The 21,024-nt window shown below is 39.1% G+C and overlaps 2 protein-coding genes across 2 annotated transcripts; both read left to right on the top strand.

Annotated features, from left to right (window-relative positions):
* Positions 1-1,633: 1,633 nt before the first annotated feature.
* Positions 1,634-2,416, top strand: LOC130991034 (E3 ubiquitin-protein ligase CCNB1IP1 homolog). Its single transcript, XM_057915236.1, has 2 exons — positions 1,634-1,827; positions 1,921-2,416. Exons 1-2 carry the CDS (start codon positions 1,634-1,636, stop codon positions 2,414-2,416), a joined length of 690 nt encoding a protein of 229 aa, XP_057771219.1.
* A 4,489-nt stretch (positions 2,417-6,905) lies between these two features.
* On the top strand, positions 6,906-9,038 carry LOC130991035 (protein FAR1-RELATED SEQUENCE 5-like). The gene is made up of 3 exons (XM_057915237.1): positions 6,906-6,963; positions 7,595-7,720; positions 7,810-9,038. The coding sequence occupies exons 1-3, from the start codon at positions 6,906-6,908 to the stop codon at positions 9,036-9,038; spliced, it is 1,413 nt and encodes a 470-aa protein (XP_057771220.1).
* The last annotated feature ends 11,986 nt before the right edge of the window (positions 9,039-21,024 follow it).

Consider the following 21,024-nt stretch of genomic DNA (forward strand, 5'->3'; position numbering starts at 1 on the left):
TTCGGATAATTAATAAGAGTTTTACAATGTATAAGATCGAACTTACACTTCAGGGTTTACAATCATAAATTACATGAGCCATGATTTATTACTGAAGAACATTCGAAAATGCGAAAAAAAAAATACGCTAACAGTTATCGATAATGCCATGCGATGATTAAAAAAAATTAAATGCGCAAACTAAGACATACACATTTACTATTAATGCAAACAATGGAACTAAACACAACTCGGAAACCCAGAAACAAAATTGTTTACCTTAAGACAAAACAACGAAAGGTATTCTGCCTTACAACTTCAAGCAAAAACTTCAAACGGGAGACGAGTTCAGTCTACAACATTGCATAATTCCCAACCTGGCCTTCCAAAATATTCGAAGAAAAAAAAGAACGAAGAAAATTAAACTCTGTGTTAAAATGGAAGAGCTTCCTCTCCACGCCAGAAAATAATCTAATCCAACCTACCGCCACAATGACATTCTACTTGCACATCCATGTCCTGCAGCAGTTTCTCGATTCTCATTTAAGTAGGGAAAAATTTCTTTGGTTTTTTATAATGACATAAACTGTATTGATCTTCTTGCTTATATATGCTCAAGAAAGATGGGGAACTCTCCTCTCTACTTCACTCGAGATCAAGTGGCCTCAGAGGGGCAATGTCACAATGCCCATTTTATCCAGGAATTGCAGTATTTCTGCAGGGGATTCTTCACACTTAACACATTGAGTTTGTTCAAATAGTAAGAAACGATGGATATCTCCTGGTTTTGTAGAGAGAGGGGCCTGAAATCAAGAGTGTTATCTAACAGTATATGGCACCCCACTTTTTATCACGTAGACATCAATAACAGTACTTGGGGCCGGAAATCAAGAATGTTATCTGAAGTTTATCATTATCGAAAGCTAAAGCAAAGATATTTCAATTCAGAGTAAATTTACCTACTGCAGCTACAATTTTCTCAAACCCAAGTCCACTAACAACCAGCTTATTAGCAGTTAATGGACTTACGTGAACTCTTGCCCTCAACCACGGGAGAGTTGGGGCTGCTTTATAGGTGAATGATTCCTTCTTGAAGGATTTGCTGGGCGTGATCCAAACCCAGCGCCGAAAGAAGGGTGAGAACTTGGCACTCCTTTACCACTTTCAGCGCGCGTAGGTACAGCTGACCTTTTTGCAGGTGAGCCACCAGACATGTCAAAAGGTCTGTTGGAATTGTTGTGTCTTGCCCGCGACGCGTTATAGTTTGGACGTCATTAGTGACCACAACCATGGATAAACTAAGAAGAGTGCAGGGTATATCATAAAGAAGAGCAGTAGATTGACCTGCTTAATTCTGAAAACTTTTCTTGCAGTTGCAGTATTTCCTTGGAAAGCTTCTCATTCTCCAACTCAAGTATCCCGCACCTCTCACTAATTTTTTGGTACGCACCAACTGCCTCCTCCAATTTCTGTTTAAGTTTCTCATGGTTTTACAGAATCGGATTCCGTGCTGTATTGAACTTCCATTCCATCTCCATTTCCCTTTGCCCTATATAAAACATTATACCAGAATAGGTAGCCTTTATTGCTAGCACATGTGCTAGCAATAAAGGCTACCTATTCTGGTATAATGTTTTATATAGGGCAAAGGGAAATGGAGATGGAATGGAAGTTCAATACAGCACGGAATCCGATTCTGCAAAACCATGAGAAACTTAAACAGAAATTGGAGGAGGCAGTTGGTGCGTACCAGAAAATTAGTGAGAGGTGCGGGATACTTGAGTTGGAGAATGAGAAGCTTTCCAAGGAAATACTGCAACTGCAAGAAAAGTTTTCAGAATTAAGCAGGTCAATCTACTGCTCTTCTTTATGATATACCCTGCACTCTTCTTAGTTTATACATGGTTGTGGTCACTAATGATGATCTTATTATCACTGCAGGCAGAAAAGGAAACTCGATGAAATGAACAATCAAACAATAAAGGAAATTGAGTCATTGTATCGCTCAGCAATTAAGCGAGCAAACTTATCTTTTGCACATTGGTCAGCTCTCACTGCTGACACTCCAGGGCCAAGTTCTCACCCTTCTTTTGGCGCTGGAGTTGGATCACGAGCAAATTCTTTAATGAGTCTAAAGGATCACATCCTTAGTCCAAGCTATAACGCGTCGCGGGCAAGACACAACAATTCCAACAGACCTTTTGACATGTCTGGTGGCTCACCTGCAAAAAGGTCAGCTGTACCTACGCGCGCTGAAAGTGGTAAAGGAGTGCCAAGTTCTCACCCTTCTTTCGGCGGGGTTTGGATCACGCCCAGCAAATCCTTCAAGAAGGAATCATTCACCCATACAGCAGCCCCAACTCTCCCGTGGTTGAGGGCAAGAGTTCACGTAAGTCCATTAACTGGCAAGAGTTCACGTAAGTCCATTAACTGCTAATAAGCTGGTTGTTAGTGTAATACCCCGTTTTCTCATAGCTAAGTTTAGAGTAATTTTGAATTTAAAAATTAAGATGATTCACGCCGGAGAAAGAAAATGAATTTATTTTAATTCCAACAAAGACGTTTTAAAAAAAAATTGTAAATTTAGTGATTTAAATTCTTATGTATTGCATATTTATTTAAATTGAGCATTTGAACATTTACACGAGCTATTTATTTAGCGAACCCCGAAAAAATTTTACTTATATGTTTTTAATTAGTCATAGCCTTTTCAACTATTCCTATCAGCCACCATACTTCCTCTCACTCACGTACAACTACTCTTCAACATAACCCCCACTCACGTACAACTACTCTTCAACATAACCCCCAATTTCAGCATGAGGCCATGTCAAGGTACACGTAGGGATCAATCACCTAAAGAAAATATCAAGTCTACATGTAACACCTCCCCTTCATTTTCACGGATAAAGAGCTGCCAACTCACACCATTCCCTCAACAAGTCACTGCAACCAAATTACTTTGGCATTTCTCTCAAGCTTCAACAATCCTCCCCATATTTCTCTCCTCTCTCGCAAGAAAGGTTCAAGAACAGAATCATCCACCATTCAAGTACTCACAACTCACAAGGTTTTATCTTGAACTCCTTGCTTATCCTATTTTTTTTACAGAGATCAAAGCCCTTATTTTGTGTTCCACATTCTGAAAAACTCAGCTGCACTGACAAAGAAACGCACATACGCATACATCTATCCTGTATATATATATATAAATATGTGTGCATCCGCATAAACAATCGAACCAAGTTTTCAGTATGTATAACAAAATTCATTTACTGATTTAAAGAAAAGACTTATGTTTGTACATATGAAAGAATCGACTTGATAAAAGAGAAGTCTTGAAGCTTTGTTTTTCCCTGATTTCGAACCTTGCTGTGTGAGTCCTTTGGTGTGATTGTTGGCTGTGAGAGTCGATAGATGGAGGGAGGTAGAGCACGGCACGGCGGCAACACGCCGCTGCTGTCCGGCCAAGCGCGAAGAGTGAAAAGGGGGAGGGGATCCGAGGCGGCGGCCTCGTCGTCGCTGCCCTGAGTCGCCGGAGTTGAGGAAGGGGAAACCTAGGGCTTGCAGGGCGGCGGCGTTGCTGCTCGAAATACGAGCGGCGGCGGCCGGAACTAGAGAAGAGAGATGAGGGGCGGAGACATCGCCGGTGGTTGTCGTCCGCCGGAGTAGAAACTGAAACTTGAGGGCGGTGGTCGTGGATTTGGGCTTCGGCTGCCGTATTTCAAGGCACCGCTCCTCGCCGGGGCCGTGAGCGGCGCAAGGAGCGTCTGCGTGTGTGGGTTATGTTTGAGTGAGAAGAGGGGTGACGGCCGGCGGCCTTGCTGCCGTCGACCTGAGGAGGGAGAGCCGAGCGTCGTCAGCGGCTGTCGCTGTTGCTCCGGCAAGCTTCGGCGGCGGCGAAATTCCGAGGGAGAAGGGGGCGGATTTCTAGCGTGAAGAGAGAGAGAGTGAGATTGGATGGGGGTGCAGCTACGGATGAAGAAAGGAGGGGTAGGGTTTAAGTTGTTGGGCTGGTCTGTTGGGCCGGGTCTTGGGCCAATTTTAATGAGTGTTGGGCCCGTTTTATTTATTTAAGGGTGATTCTATCTCTAGCCCCCATTTTACTCCTTATAACCTCTTTTTAAAAAAAAATAATAATAATTAATTAAAAATTTACTATTTTACCCTATATTCTATAACCCAAAATTAAATTAAATTTTAAATTTATCATTTTAATTTCCTTTTAGCCACAAATTTTGGAGATTTCTCTATATCCCGATTTTCTTGTAATTGCTAATTGTTCATTCTTGAAACCTCCAACCGGGATATCCAACCTCAAAATACGAAAAGAAATTACTTCTATAGTTCTACAACACAATCATCAATTCTCAAACTAAATAATCTACCATTCAGTAAAAATATAGAATCAAATGAAGCGATTCACATCCATCTCCCACTATAGCTATACGACTATACATATATATATATCAGTAGGAAGACAAAGAAATCCAGCACAGAACCATACAAATTGAATCCCAACAATTCAAACCTCAACAAATTTAAAAAACAGGTAGTTTCGACAAACTAAATAGGATTGAAACAAATTCTGATTTCAGCTATGTTGCAAACCCTAATAACAGTTATCTTCTGGGTAGGATTTTGGTAGCTGGATTGATGGGGAGGGGTTCACACAGAAAGAAACGCAAACAAATAAGGAATTGGATTTGCATGTTCTTGGTAACAACAAATTCCTGCATAATTTGCTCACCGGCAAATTTCCAGGAGTCGGGCTTCACGGGCGATTTCAACAATGAACAATTAGCAATTACAAGAAAATCGGGCTATAGAGAAACCTCAAAAATTTATGGCTAAAAGAAATTGAAATGATGAATTTAAAATTTAATTTAATTTGGGGCTATAGAATATAGGGTAAAATAGTAAATTTCTAATTAATTATTATTAATATTTTAAAAAAGAGGTTATAAGGAGTAAAATGGGGGCTGTGAATAGAATCACCCTTTATTTAATTAGTCAATGTCTATTTATTTATGTGGGCTGCGAATTTTTAAGAAGTTGGGCCTTACATTAAATTATTTTGGGCAGTCCACATTTTAATTAATTTGACTATCAGTAGTTGATTAATTATTTTAAAGACAAATTGCATAATAATATTAATATTATTATGTGCATATATGATTAAGCATGAGATTATTTGCATCAAGTATTTTTGTGAGTAAAAACATTCATGATTTAATTGGTTTATTTATAAATCCAATTATTTAAGAAAATCGAGTAAGGATATTGTTGGTGTCCTTAACTCAAGAATTTAGTTTCAATTATTTATTTATTAAATTTTGGAAACCCGGCGTGATGAATCAAGTATGTTTAGTACATTCGCTAAGGCTTTAAGTTAGCTTCACGAGACCTATTAAGAATAGAATTTCTTGTAGGCTTTATGAACCAAGGGGATTAGCGTTGCTTTCCCAAGACGAGTTTATGTGATTATGATCTTCAGGCTTTGCCTATCCAGGTGGGCTTACTTTCCAAATGTACAAAGTATGATTGAGCTATTAAGCTCTAAATGTTTTAATGAAATGCAAATTATTTATTCAATAAAATGCAAACTGTTTATCCAATAAAATGTTTATGTGCACTCTGCTCTGTTTAAGGCTCGCAAAGTTAATCAATTGAGGTTCTCTTATGACCTAACACGTTGTTTGAGAATTGTGTACACTCGTTAGCTGACCTGGTGGGTTGATCTCCATCGGGCACTAACTAAGAGGCGTTATAAGGGTGCTTGCTGGATGTATTCCGAAGCATGTAATGTAAGGCCTGCCTGGGTAGCGTCCCGAGGTCAATTAAACTTGTCTGAGTTACGTCCTCAGGGCAAGTGCAATGGGAGAAATGGATCCGTCGGTGGCTAAAAGGTCCGGGATCACAGCGAGTAACGGAAAGGGAGTGTGACATGTGCGCACAAATGAAAGAAATTATTTTAACATGCTTAGAAGTTATTTCACTTTAAAACCTTCTAAGTTATGTCAAGTATGATTGGATAAACTGTCTTTATTAAATTATGAAATGTTTCAGAAAATGCATGCCCACTAAGTACATTAGTACTTAGCCCAAAAATACTTTCAAATGTTTTCAGGTTGGCTGGCTGGTGCTGACGGGACGGAGCTGAGGCTAGGGTTAATTTCCTTTGTTAGACTTCCGTTGTAGCAATTACTCATATCCGTCTTTTATTTTCCCAACTCAAGATCTTCATGTTAAATTTCAAATGATATACCTGACCGAGCTTAGACTCTTCACTACTAAATTTATGCTAATGAATGTCGGTTGTCAGAAGCATGAAACAAAACTTGTGATCCAAAGGGGCATAGCCCGACTTTCTATCACATTTCGGTTTTAACAAGGTTTTTCCCTTGTTTATTTCTATGAATTAATCACACCTCGATTATATTTATTCCTTCAAGAATTGGGGTGTGACAGTTAGTGGACTTGGGTTTGAGAAAATTGTAGCTGCAGTAGGTAAATTTACTCTGAATTGAAATATCTTTGCTTTAGCTTTCGATAATGATAAACTTCAGATAACACTCTTGATTTCCGGCCCCAAGTACTGTTATTGATGTCTACGTGATAAAAAGTGGGGTGCCATGTACTGTTAGATAACACTCTTGATTTCAGGCCCCTCTCTCTACAAAACTAGGAGATATCCATCGTTTCTTACGATTTGAACAAACTCAATGTGTTAAGTGTGAAGAATCCCCTGTAGAAATACTGCAATTCCTGGATAAAATGGGCATTGTGACATTGCCCCTCTGAGGCCACTTGATCTCGAGTGAAGTAGAGAGGAGAGTTCCCCATCTTTCTTGAGCATATATAAGCAAGAAGATCAATACAGTTTATGTCATTATAAAAAACCAAAGCAATTTTTCCCTACTTAAATGAGAATCGAGAAACTGCTGCAGGACATGGATGTGCAAGTAGAATGTCATTGTGGCGGTAGGTTGGATTAGATTATTTTCTGGCGTGGAGAGGAAGCTCTTCCATTTTAGCACAGAGTTTAATTTTCTTAGTTCTTTTTTTTTCTTCGAATATTTTGGAAGGCCAGGTTGGGAATTATGCAATGTTGTAGACTGAACTCGTCTCCCGTTTGAAGTTTTTGCTTGAAGTTGTAAGGCAGAATACCTTTCGTTGTTTTGTCTTAAGGTAAACAATTTTGTTTCTGGGTTTCCGAGTTGTGTTTAGTTCCATTGTTTGCATTAATAGTAAATGTGCCTGTCTTAGTTTGCGCATTTAATTTTTTTTCATCATCGCATGGCATTATCGATAACTGTTAGCGTATTTTTTTTTTAGCATTTTCGAATGTTCGTCAGTAATAAATCATGGCTCATGTAATTTATGATTGTAAACCCTGAAGTGTAAGTTCGATCCTATACATTGTAAAACTCTTATTAATTATCCGAAATGACAACATTATATTGTTTGGTGATTTTGTGGGTAAGTAGTCTGTGGGTTCGCTACTTTGAGGATGATATGTTGCCCTATTTTCTTGATATCCTGCTGTATTTTCTGAAAGCTTGTTTTTTGTTCGTTTTTTTTTTTTAATCTGAAATTTGGGATCTTTTGGCAGATTCGTCGTATTTGCAGTTGGGGCCGATGAACATAGATTTGAATCTTCCTTTTGGAAATGATGGCATTGAAGATAGTGTTAGTGGGAGTAAGGGTCCATCGTCAATTTTTAACAATGGTGATGGATGTGAGTTTGGAAAATCGGAGGAAGAAATTAATGAGACGAGTAGCTCCCTGATGAAAATGAATTTGGTTCACAATCCGATGATTGTGGAGATGACGATGGTGATGAAGATTGTAATCGTTCCAATAATTTTGACAATGGCGAAGAATGTGATCCGGAAATAGGTGATTGTTCGGTACAAGTTTCAAGAAAGCTAGTAGAGGGTTTGCTAAATGTTGGATGTTATGTTGACACCTTGGACGAGGTGCATGTCTTGTATCGTGAATACGGACGATTGACTGGATTCTCTGTTAGAAAAGGGAGGCAGTGTTATTTCTTCAACAGCACGTGTGTTCGGGCGAAGATATATTATTGTTCATGTGAGGGCTTTCCTGATAATAAGTGCTCGATCGGTAGAGTGCCTGTATGCAAGCGACAGTCGTATAGGTGCAACTGCAAGGCCAAGCTACGTGTTTGTCGAGATGATATTGAATCACCATGGAAAGTGACTATTTTTTACAATGAGCACAACCACGAGTTGCTTGATCCTAGTGAGAGTTACTTGCTTCGTTCTGCCCGCAATATGTCTCAGTCGAAGAAAACTTTACTTATAGCTTTGACATCTAGCGGAATTGGTGTGAGTCGTGCTTATCGATTTATGGAGATTGAAGCAGGTTGTCGTGCAAATGTTGGATTTTTACGCAAGGACGCGTATAATGAGTTGAACCGTGAGCGTAGGAGAATGTCCAAAGTTCCGAATGCAGATGTGAATAGGTTGCTCGAGTATTTCACGGACAAAGGATTGAGCGATCCTTCCTTTTATTGGAAGGTGAAGGTCGATGATGATGGAAGGCTGAAAAATTTGTATTTTCGTGATACACGTTGCCTTGTAGACTATCAACATTTCGGTGATGTTATTTCGGTCGACGCCACTTACAAGACTAACAAGTACGACTTGGTGTGTGTTCCTATTATCGGGATTAACCATCATCGTAGCAATGTTTTGTTTGCTATGGCTTTCTTGTCGAATGAGAAGACGGAATCATATGAATGGTTGTTTGTAACGTTTCTTGAATCCATGCATCGTAAGGAGCCGATAATCATTTTCTCCGACCAAGGCCAAGCGTTAATGAATGGGCTCGACAACACGTTTCGCCAAGCATTTCACAGGTTGTGTCAGTGGCATATTAATAAAAATGCTGGGAAGCAGTTTGGTAAGTTGAACCATAATAGAGAATTTAAGAGTTTGTGGTACCGTTGTATGAATGGTTGTGAAAACGAGATAGAGTTTGACGCTAGCTGGAATCGTATGATGGATGAGTTCAACTTATTGCAAAATTGATGGTTTAAGAGCATGTACAACCTTAGGAAGCAATGGTCATCGGCCTTTAGTGTCGACGAATTTTGTGGTGGGCTCCAGGCAACGTCTAGAAGTAAAGTAACAAACAAGGTCATCAAAGAACTTTGTTGTAGTACCTCATCTGTGTACGAATTTGTCATCGGTTTTGAGAAGTTACAGAAAAATTGGCGTACTCACGAGTTTGAGGAGGACGTCTTGTGTCGGGGAATGCCCGGGATGTTCGTCCAACGCACGAGTATTATGTTGCAGCTTGGTGAGCTTTGTACTAGAACAATTTTCAAGCTTTTTGAGGCCAAAGTTCTTAATTCGATCACTGTGAAAATGCATGAAGAACCCCCTGACCTAAATCTTCATTTCTCGGTGTTTAAGGTACATTCATCATCCGCTTTGAGGGGTTATCGGGTTGTGACGATAAATCAAGAAACGAAAAGTGGCAAGTGTTCATGTCATAAGTGGGAGACGGAAGGTATCATTTGTCGGCATCTATTTAAAGTTTTCTTTTATTTGAACTTGGATAGAATACCGGAGGAAATGGTTTTGACTCGTTGGCGGCGTGATTGTAAGGAACGGATACCATCAAGTGAGAGGGCTGCCGATTGTGGTAGTTTACGTTAGGATTAGAATCCAAAAAAAAAATCAGTTAATGGACATTACAATCCCAGGGATTTATATTGCAAAATATAAAAAAAATGTAGCATGGCATCATTTGCTACTTATAGCAGACAAGTAATCAATGATAATGGGTTTATCCATCGACATCCCTTGGCCTTTATTCATGTGGAGGTTCTGTTAGGTATTTACATGTTATTTATTTGTCACCCTTATGTTCTTTATTTATATGTAATTATAACATTCAAATTTAAAGAAAGAGCTAATCATGGATAAAATTATTTTTTCTAAGTTAGCTCATTACCTATGTCATCTTATTAGAAAAGCTTCAATTGATCAGTAGGAAAATAAATTATATTATTAGAATTTTTTAGAATACTAATAAAAGAAATGAATAATTATTTGATGCCAAAAAATAAATCCCAATAAAAATGAAATATATCATTTTGCTTTAGCTTTCTCCTTTAAACATACTTATTTAAATACATTTCTAAATTCATTTTTTTTTTGCTAAAAAGGTATAATTTCAAAGTTTATAAAATTTTATTGATTATAATTTTGAACATGGTATATAAACGTATATTTATAATTATTTGTAAACTATTTAAATTACCTATAATGACAATTGACATCACACATTATTATTATATAGTAATTAAATACCTTCATTCACAATCATAAAACAAAATTATTTTAGAAATTTTATTTTTCATATAATCCCAGCTTGACATAAATATGATTGTGTGTAAAATAGATATAACATCAGTTGGATGTAAACAATGTCGTTTCAGGCTATTAGACAATTAAAAACCCTAAAATTATTTTAATTCCTATTTTTGTTTTCTCCTAATCCTTATATCTAATCATATTTTTTGCAGCAAATAGAGTTTCTATCTATTACTTTGATTTCTTGGATTACTTCTTGTCATTTTCTCTCATCAGCTTCATTCATCTCACTTTCTCACAATTTAATACTTCGATATATTCTTAATTTATTTAGTTAGATGCTAATTTTAAACGTAAATGACATTGTTTTAATATGCCCAAATTAACATTGTACTAGTAATCGACAAATATGGTACGTAGGATTTCATATAGTATTTCAGCACGAAATTTGACCAAAAAATAAGCGAGTATGCAAAATAAATAATATATATTTCATAATTTTAATATATATTTTGTAGTAGAGAAGGAGAGAGAAAAAGTATAAATAATAACGACAACCTTAAAATAACCATATAAATAAGAAAAGACAAAAAATATGAAAATTTGATTAAAAAAAAGAGATAGAAAAAATAAACATCTTAAAATTTTAAAATATAATAATTTATTTATTTTAAATTCATATTTGATAATTTTTATACCAAATTAAAGATCTTGCATTTATATTTAATTTAAGATATATAATAAATATTTTTGTGTTTAAAATAAAATTTGATTTAAAAAAAATCACAAAAATATGAAAAAGAGAATATGAGAGAGAGAGAGAGAGAGAGAGAGAGAGAGAGAGAGAGAGAGAGAGAGAGAGAGAGAGAGAGAGAGAAAGTATGTATGAAAAATTGAAAGAAATCGTGTGATGAAAGAGGAGAGACGAGAGAGGAAAGAGGAGAGAGAAAATATATGAGATTATAATTTATAAAAATTACCATTTTGCCACTAGTATTACTTTATAAAAATACTTTATACATTTATTTACAAATATAAAAATTATGATATCTCTTAAAGTTGTTATATTATTTATTTTATGTTTATTAATTATATACATATATATATATATATATATATATATATATAATTTGAAAATATCTAACAGTAGACTTGAGAAACACAGTTTATGGGACTTTTACAATAAAATCATCAATTAACAATAATGATATAAGTTGGAGCAAACTTGAGAGAGGTGAGATAATATAAGTAATTCCCACTAGCCTAAATAAATGGAAAAAGAGTGAGGAAAGATACAATGGAAGAGAGAATGGAGAATTAAAAAGAATGTTTTATATTTAAAATTTTAAATTAGTATGATTTATTAAATTGTCACATTTTTTTAATTATTTTTTTTCAGGAATTTTAATATAATAGGAATATTGAAATATTTTTATGGAAAAAATAATGTAATATAAAGATGTTATATAGATTATAATACAATTCTCTTCCAAAATAATGTTGTTTCACTCTTTATTTTTTCAATATGAATCTTAAATTAAAGCTTATATTTAATTTGAAATAAAGACACACACACGCACATTAAAACATAATTTAATGTAGATACACACACGCATTAAAACATAAATTTAAAATATGTTCCCCCACCAATTTAGTGTCAAATGCCTAATTTGTTAGCAAATATTTGTCCCGACGGTATTTTAAATTTTCTCGGCGGTATTCTCAACTTTTTTCCGACGGTATTCTCAACTTAGTCGGCGGTATTCTCAATTACCCGACGGTATTCTCAACTTAGTCGGCGGTATTCTCAATTACCTGACGGTATTTTAAATTTTCTCGGCGGTATTCTCAATTTTTCCGACGGTATTGTCAACTTAGTCGGCGGTATTCTCAATTACCCGACGGTATTTTCAATTTTCTCGGCGGTATTCTCAATTTTTCCGACAGTATTCTCAACTTAGTTGGCGGTATTCTCAATTACCCGACGGTATTCTCAATTACCCGTAGGTATTCTCAATTTAACCCGGCGGTATTCTCAATTTCCCGGCGATATTCTCAATTTTCTCGACGGTATTTTCAAATTACCCGTAGGTATTCTCAATTTAACCCGACGGTATTTTTAATTTATCTGAAGGAATTAGCAAATTTCCACTTCAATATCCAATTGCACTTACAAATGGGGTTACCACTACCAAAATAAAAAAACAAATAATGCAAGCACAACATACGACTAGATCATCGAAACCAAGAACAACCTAATTGTTGGCGTTTGGAGATCTTTCGCGTTCACTCCTTCGGGGCATCGATGGTGTTTTGAAAATATCTAACAGTAGATTTTCGAGGCCCTCAGTCGTCAATCCCTTCAAAAATATTTTTTTTTATAAAAAAATTGTATATGAATATTATTAGGCTTGCCCAAAAAAAAAAAACAATACTACCTGCATCACATACTCCATATGTCTGGGATCAAAATTGTAATTTAATGGATTTTGAAGAGAAAAACGTGGCGGATTCTGATGAGAAGTAGATGTGTTGCCATACTCATGCACAGAATGTCGATGTGCCATGGACATTGTCGCTTCAGTATGATGTGACACATCATCGGCCACTGGACCACCATCGTCGAGTTAGACATCATCACAATTTCTAGTCTCTGGTGCAGGCGTACGACGAGGGGCAGGAGAATGTACACCCTTATGATGTACAACACTACAGCTGAAAAAACCCTTTCAAATCATCCAAAAAACCCTTCAATGTCTTCTTCATTCGACTCTCCAAATCCTCGTTATGCCTTCTCATTCGAATCTCCTGTTCTTCTGCCATCCTGCTCAGTCTGATATCCTGCTCTTCTGCTATCCTTCTCATTCTTATCTCCTACTCTTCTGACATCCTTCTAATTCGAAGATCATGCTCCTCGCCTATAATTTTGACCACACCTGCTATATAGCCACAGTCTCGTGCTCGGATAACGTGATCGCCACTACTAGATGATGATGTGGTAGGTGGTGGTCGACTACGCTTTCCCTTATCTCGAGGCCTCGCCGGCCTTTCTTCTCGTCTCCTCGACAATTCATGCTCGGCAACACGTATATCCTGTGCAGGTCGCGGGGAAAACTGCCTACCCTCCCTCAATGGGTTCACTGGTCGCTCATAGTGAACACCAATGGGCATGAGCATGACTAACGTAGCATAATAATGGCTTGTCGTCTCATAATCATCGGGCTGAATCTCAAATAGATGATGTGGCTACAATTTAAAAAGAAGAATTCAAAAAAAATATTTGTACAAGATAATATATATAAAGATAATGATATGAAGAAGTAACTACCTCTTGCTCAAATAGGGGGCGTAAATCCGACACATTGGGCCTACTTCGAAACTTCCACCTCAAACATCTGGGATGTGCACAGCCTTCGACGTACGTACCAACCGTAGAACCCAAACTCAAGTATAATCTCAAGGGACCATACATGTAAAGCCCATACCGGCCCGTATAATTTATACTAGTTGTTTGTAGAACAGTTATACGCATACTGGCATAATATCTGATACGTATAAGCTCCCCACGGAAATTGGTTAAATGCATCAACATTATCCACCAAAACCCAAACCCAGTCAGCCACCTTCTTATCACGCTCGTACCCTAGTAGCATGCCATACAGTACTATCACGTGGGCCACACGTAATAGTAAACTCCCATCAGGATCACCAATTATGTCATAATTCTCAAAAAGGTCAATGACATTCTCCACATTTAAAGTCCTCTGGCTACAACAAATTTTTATAAACACTTCGACATTCTGAAGATCGTGCTCTGCCCTCACATCAAAGTCACTTTGTTCGAAATTCAACCCTGCTACAAGAGCATAATGCATTTCCGAGAAGTGTAGCCTGCTCCCGTTAATGTAAAACCACAATCCATTATCATTTGACTGGATTTGGCGCGAAACAACATGGTGAAGAGCCATACCACACTTTGCCCCCGGATTCCAATCTAATAAGTGTCCAAAACAACCACCTAAAAATCTGTCTACCAACGCTTGACCGCCTTTCCCATACAATACCTCTTTAACCAATTTCAAGTATTTAGTCCGATAATATGTCCCAACATGTGAAGTGACATTAATTGTACTTGGCCTCAAATAAATCGGATCCTCCTATAATTGTAATTTTTTTTATTAAAACACACAAATTGTTTTTAGGTGTCCGACAACTAGTGAAACACAAATTTAAAACACAGAACCATGAAGTCATGAAGGAAAATACATGTGTTGATGAAGAACAATAAGCCATATTCTATCGAAACAAAGCCCACGCCGACACTGCTGTGAACTCACCAATTCTCACATATGAGCACAGATCTATCCCCCACGTCTAAGACAATTGTATATTATATATATGTAAAAGATGAAGATTATTTTTTTTTGTTACTACAATGATTATTTTGTAGAAAAAATAGGGAATATAATAATGTCACCACTGACTTCCTATAACTACAAATATTTCTTTGAATTGCATAGTATTATTAATCAGGTACAAATAATTTACATTAAATCACGCGATGGAATATTTTTCAATCTACATGTACAAATATAAAAAACTTGCAGTTGAATATTATTAATCATATCACCGGTGAACCAAATGAATTTGGGTTATACAAATAAAACAAATTCAATCTCGCATTTTTTCTTCAAACTGCACTCATATTTATTATTACCCCAATAACTAGTACTATTTTTTTAAATCTAATTATATTTAATTTGTCGTTGACTCTTTCTCTTGATCTTAGCTATATCTATGTAATCTATGTAATATATAAAAGATGAGTTTTCTCCCTCCTTTTTTTCCCTCTTTTTTTTGTATCTCTTCTCCCATCAATCTTTTTTCAATTTTTTTTTCTTTTCTTTGTATAATTTTAATTCTTTTTTCAACATTTTTATATTTATTATTTCTTGTTTCTATTTAATATTTTAATTTATTTATTTAAATAGATCATTTAATTTCAACTATAATATTATGGGGTAATTCATTCATTTCGCTACTTGTCATCCAAATTAATTAAAAGTTTGAGGCATTATTATTATATTGTGAAAACTAAAAACAATTGTCACACAAATTGTTTTAACACTTCCATCAGGAAAAGTCCCCCCCCCCCCCCAAATCAATAATTGGGAGAAACCCATAATTAATGTGGCGGTGAGAACCGCTTGGTTATGAGATGACACAATACAATGAATCTTGCAATTAGTAGACACGTAGCCAATATCTCATAAAACCAAGTTATTACTAAAATTCTAATTTAGTGAATATAAAACACCATTTCTAGGAATAAAAAATTTCTAAAAATGAAGAACTAAGTCTACAGAAACAGAAACAGAACTAATTTCTAAAAAATTGATACGAAGGAGGAAGTATGTTAAAAAAAATTGAAGTATAATGTGTCAACCGATAACTATATATACGCCAAACATAGATTTCATTTTCTATTTCATATATTTGTTTACATCTTCTGAAAAAGATAAAGCTTATAATCATGTCAACCGATGACATAAATTCTGAAAAGGTTTTAAAAAAACGAATATATGCTCAAGTGATTCGTTGACGAATATTTTAATTTTTCAAAGAAGCCATCAACAAAAAAAATCTCATAGTACTCGCTCACGTGATGCATGAAGGAAATAAAAGCATTATTCCAAACTTGACCCTGCATGCATGGCTAACATTACATGAGCTTACAATTGCTGATAATGACTTCAAATGTGTATTCAATTACATGTTTCTGTTTGATTATGAATGATAGTGTTAATATTTATGGTCAAATAATAAAAATTAACGATAATAACCATTTAAAAAAAAAGAGCACAACACTCTACAAAAACGACTAAAAACGTGTTAAACTACAAGGGACAAGTAAAAAGAAAGATACCATACAGAACCAAAGGCTTCAAATGCGTCTTTTTTTTGCCCGTTATCTAATGCGGACAACTCTCTCTTCAACCTATGAGTACATGTCACCAAACACTCATAAGCAACAATCCCCCATGGAAAATCATCAAACGCTCCATCTTCATCTAGTAAATGCATATAGTAATACGCTACGTATTAATGTTCACGTTAGGGAGAACGCAAAACTCCGGCAATTCTTACGATCACGCAAAGAATAGCTTCAAAGAAATAATTTCATAGCAATAATAATAACAAAACGTTCCCTTCTTCTTATATAGAAGCTAGGGCAACAACTACTTACTTGGAAAACAAGAAATAAACTCTAATCTAGCCCTAATCTAAGTATAACATTAAACGGCCCATGAAAACAGTAAAACAATAAGTAAATGAATAACTAATCAAGATATCGGATGGGCTTTCGAACTACTCGACGAGGTCGGCTCTGGGCTAAGCTTGGGCTTGGTTCATCTTGTATAACTTGTTCATCTTGTATAACTTGTTGGGCTTCTTCTATTGGCATATCAACTCCCCCATCCTTTGAAACCACCTCGTCCTCGAGGTGAAATTCTGGAAATGACTCCCGAAAGGAAGCTAGAGATTCCCAGGTCGCCGCCTCGGGTGGAAGGCCGTCCCATTGAACTAATAACTGGAGCACTGGAGTACCCTCACGATAGATGGTCCGAGTAGCAATGACGACCAAAGGAACCAATGTTGGTGAACCGTCAGAGTCCACAGGAAAATGAGTGATGGGAGAAGAATCAGAACCGACGAATTTCTTGAGAAGAGACACGTGGAAAACTGGATGAATGCGGCTGCCGGCAGGGAGATCGAGACGATAAGCAACAGCGCCAATGCGTTCCAAGACACGGTATGGGCCGAAATACCGTTTAGCTAATTTGGGAACAGGACGACGCGCCACAGAAACTTGGCGATATGGTTGAAGCTTAACCCAAACACGATCATCAACATCAAAGGAAACGTCACGGCGGTGTTTATTTGCTTGTTGTTGCATGCGATGTTGAGCAGACGACAAAGACTCCTTTAATGCTTGGAGTAAGCTATCGCGCTCGAGAAGCAGAGTGTCGAGGGCATCGACAGAAGTTGAGCTGGGCGTATATCGAGGAATGACAGGCGGCAGGCGCCCGTACACGGCTTGAAAAGGGCTCATGGAAATACTAGTGTGGAAGCTGGTATTATAGTGAAACTCAGCCCAACCAAGATAATCCGGCCATCGGGCAGGGTTATCGGAAGTCATGGCACGGAGATATTGCTCCAAAGAGCGATTGACGACCTCGGTTTGACCATCAGTTTGGGGATGGTAAGCGGAAGTGTGCTTGAGAGAGGTGCCGCTAAGTTTGAATAATTCGGACCAAAATTTACTCATGAAGACTGGGTCACGATCAGAGATGATAGTGGAAGGAAAACCATGTAGTTTGACTACCATATCGATAAAAAGGCGTGCTACCTTGCTGGCAGTAAATCCGGCAGATAAAGGACCGAAGTGGGCAGCCTTTGTGAGACGATCAACAACCACGAGAATAACAGAATAGCCATGTGAAACCGGCAAATGAGTGATGAAGTCCATAGTAAGTTCATTCCAAACCAGCGCGGGAATGGGCAATGGTTGCAGCAAGCCGGCTGGAGCAGTGGTGAGGGATTTAATTTGTTGGCAAGTCACACAAGCGCGTACAAAATCCTCGACGTCGCGGCGCATTTTGGGCCAATAAAAGAGAGCAGAGAGGCCGACAAGGGTCTTCTTAACTCCACCGTGTCTGCCGATGGGAGAGCAGTGATATTCGTGTAAGAGTTGCTGCTTGAAAGGAGCTGAAGGGGGAATAAAATAGCGGTGACGATAAGTGAGTAGGCCGTCGGCCACAGCATAGTCGGAAGAGAGGAGGCCTTGCTGTAGCTGCTGGTGGTAAGAGAGGAGGTCGGGATCCTCGCAGTTGGCGCGTCGTAACTGATCAAGGAAGGTTGAGACTGGGATGCTCTGAATCGAGAAACATGAAGGCGAAACTGAGGCTGGGGTGGCAGCGGCGAGTTGAGAATCCGAATCGGCTGCCGGGGCACGTGACAGGGCGTCGGCTACGACATTATGAGAGCCGGGCTTATACTCGATCACAAAATCATAACCCAACAACTTGCGAATGTAGCGATGTTGGTCCGGTGTGTGAAGTTGTTGATGGAGGAGTTCCTTCAAGCTGTGGTGATCAGTCCGAATGACAAAACGACGGCCCAAGAGGTACTGGCGCCATTTGCCGATTGCTTCACAAAGTGCATGGAGCTCTTTAATGTATGTGGATGCACTTTGGAGGCGAACACCGAGTTTCCGGCTATGATACGCGACTGGAAGATTATCTTGGAGGAGAACCGCACCATGCCCGAGGTCAGAAGCGTCTGTATCAATCGTGAAAGGTTTCGAAAAGTCGGGGAGTCGTAACACAGGAGCCGAGATCATGGCCTGTTGTAAGGCAGTAAAGGCGGAGGAGGCTTGGATGGACCATTGGAATCTGTCCTTTCGTAGCAAGTCCGTGAGAGGGGCAGCGATGGAGGCGTAGTGTTGAATGAATTTGCGATAATATCCTGTCAAACCAAGGAAGCCCCGCAGTTGTTTCGCTGTTTTGGGTTGTGGCCAATCGAGCATAGCTTGAATTTTAGTCGGGTCAACTCTGAGTTCGCCAGCACTCACGATATGACCCAAGTAGGCGACAGATGAGGTACCAAAAGAGCACTTGGAGAGCTTAACGTAAAGACGGTTGGTGCGAAGGCAGAACAGCACGGTGGATAAATGCTCAATATGTTCGGACTCGGAACGGCTGTAGATAAGAATATCGTCAAAGAAGACGACGACGAAACGACGCAAGAATTTCTTGAGAACGTAGTTCATCGTGGCCTGAAACGTAGACGGAGCATTAGATAAGCCGAATGGCATCACTAGAAACTCATAATGGCCGTCGTGAGTCCGGAATGCCGTCTTGAAGATGTCTTGATTGTGCATACGGATTTGGTGAAACCCGGCGCGCAGATCTAGCTTGGAGAAGACTACAGAAGTGCCTAATTCGTCAATGAGTTCATCGACGGTGGGAATTGGAAATTTATCTTTAACGGTTACCGCGTTCAAGGCGCGATAATCGACGCAGAAGCGAAAAAAGCCATCTTTCTTCCGAACTAATAGTACTGGAGATGAAAAAGGGCTGTGGCTGGGGCGTATAATGCCCTGATCGAGCATTTCTTGGACCAAACGTTCCATCTCGCTCTTCTGGAAGTGAGGGTAACGGTATGGGCGAACGTTGATAGGTTTGGAACCCGGGTCTAGATGGATACGATGATCAAAGAGGCGATGTGGAGGAAGTCCAGTTGGCTCTGCAAAGACATCGGCGAACTGATTTAGGAGCTGACGAAAATCTGGAGGAACATCCTGGAGTTCCTTAAGGGGAATAGATGGGACGGTGGGTGTGGCGGGCGGGAGCAACCAAAGTTCAAAGAGCGACTCAACCTCAGCAGATTGAAGTAGGGCTTGGAGCGAGGATAGAGAGATTTCGCGAGAGCAAAGCGATGGGTCTCCCTCGAGAAAAACTTCCTGACCATTCCACGTGAATTCCATGCGGCCGTGACTATAGTCGTGTATCACACGGCCCAATTCTTGGAGCCACTGAATGCCGAGAATGACATCGGGGCCTTTGATGGGCAACACAAAGAGATCCAATGTGAAGTCGGTTCCCTGTAGGTTAATAATGGTGTGGTGGCAGACGTGCTGGCAGAGAATAGAGTCGCCGTTGCCGATACGGACTCGAAAGCTGGGCACCGGTGAAAGTGGCAATTGGAGGCGCTCTGCAAGGGCAGGTGTGATGAAATTGTGAGTACTACCATTATCAATCAGGACCTGAAAACGGTGATTGAGCTTGGTGCCCCATAAACGGAGAGATCGGGGGTGAGTAGTGCCAGATAATGAGTGCAAGCTAGAGATATCGCCCATGATGAGTGTCTCATCCAAGGGGTGATCAGCGGGTTCAGTGGGTTCAATATCCTCTGAAGCTTTGATGTCGTCGCCCTCTAAAAGCATGACAGCGCCTTTTGATTTGCAACGATGGGCGGGGTTCCACTTTTGGTCACAATGGAAGCAGAGACCGCGCTCTCGCTTCTCGCGAGTTTCAGCCGGGCTGAGGCGTCTAAAGGGAACAGCAGTAGTGGAGTCACGGCGGGGTCCAGTAACTGGAGGAGTGGTGACGGGGTGGCTCGATTGTGGCGGTGGTGTCGTGTGTGTCGATGGTGGGCGTGGCGCGAGGTGGGGTGAGTAGGCCGGCCTATTGGGCTGCCGGTTGGGGCCGATATGGATGGGCGGTTCCTCTAAATTTTTGCTCTCAAAGAGGCGAGCAAGAGCAAAAGTTTCATCCAATGTAGACGATCGATTCATCTGTAAGTCGCTCCGAATAGAGGGCTGAAGTCCTGATATATAAAAGGATATGAGAAGGGGTTCAGAGATACCCTGGATGCGGCCCATCAATGATTCAAAGGTGGATTGATAGTCAGTCACCGATCCTTGTTGCGTGAGTTTGGCCAACATGCCTTCGGGGTCTTCGAACTGAGAGGGACCAAAACGCGAGCGGACGCGGGTTAAGAAATTTGGCCAGGTCGACAGCATGTTCTGCGATTTCAGCCATTGAAACCACGTAGATGCCTTGCCATCGAGGTGGAACGCGACGATCTGGAGGCGTTGGTTGTCGGGTGTGTTGTGGTATTGAAAGTA

This window comes from Salvia miltiorrhiza, chromosome 6 (assembly GCF_028751815.1).
Source record: "Salvia miltiorrhiza cultivar Shanhuang (shh) chromosome 6, IMPLAD_Smil_shh, whole genome shotgun sequence".
Classification (NCBI taxonomy): Eukaryota; Viridiplantae; Streptophyta; class Magnoliopsida; order Lamiales; family Lamiaceae; genus Salvia; species Salvia miltiorrhiza.

Coding starts and splice junctions, on each gene's coding strand:
- LOC130991034 (XM_057915236.1), top strand. CDS start 1,634: ATGGAGATGGAATGGAAGTTCAATACAGCACGGAATCCGATTCTGCAA. Junction 1,828..1,920: donor AAGTTTTCAGAATTAAGCAG/GTCAATCTACTG, acceptor TTATCACTGCAG/GCAGAAAAGGAAACTCGATG.
- LOC130991035 (XM_057915237.1), top strand. CDS start 6,906: ATGAGAATCGAGAAACTGCTGCAGGACATGGATGTGCAAGTAGAATGT. Junction 6,964..7,594: donor AGTAGAATGTCATTGTGGCG/GTAGGTTGGATT, acceptor ATCTTTTGGCAG/ATTCGTCGTATTTGCAGTTG. Junction 7,721..7,809: donor TTTTAACAATGGTGATGGAT/GTGAGTTTGGAA, acceptor ATGATTGTGGAG/ATGACGATGGTGATGAAGAT.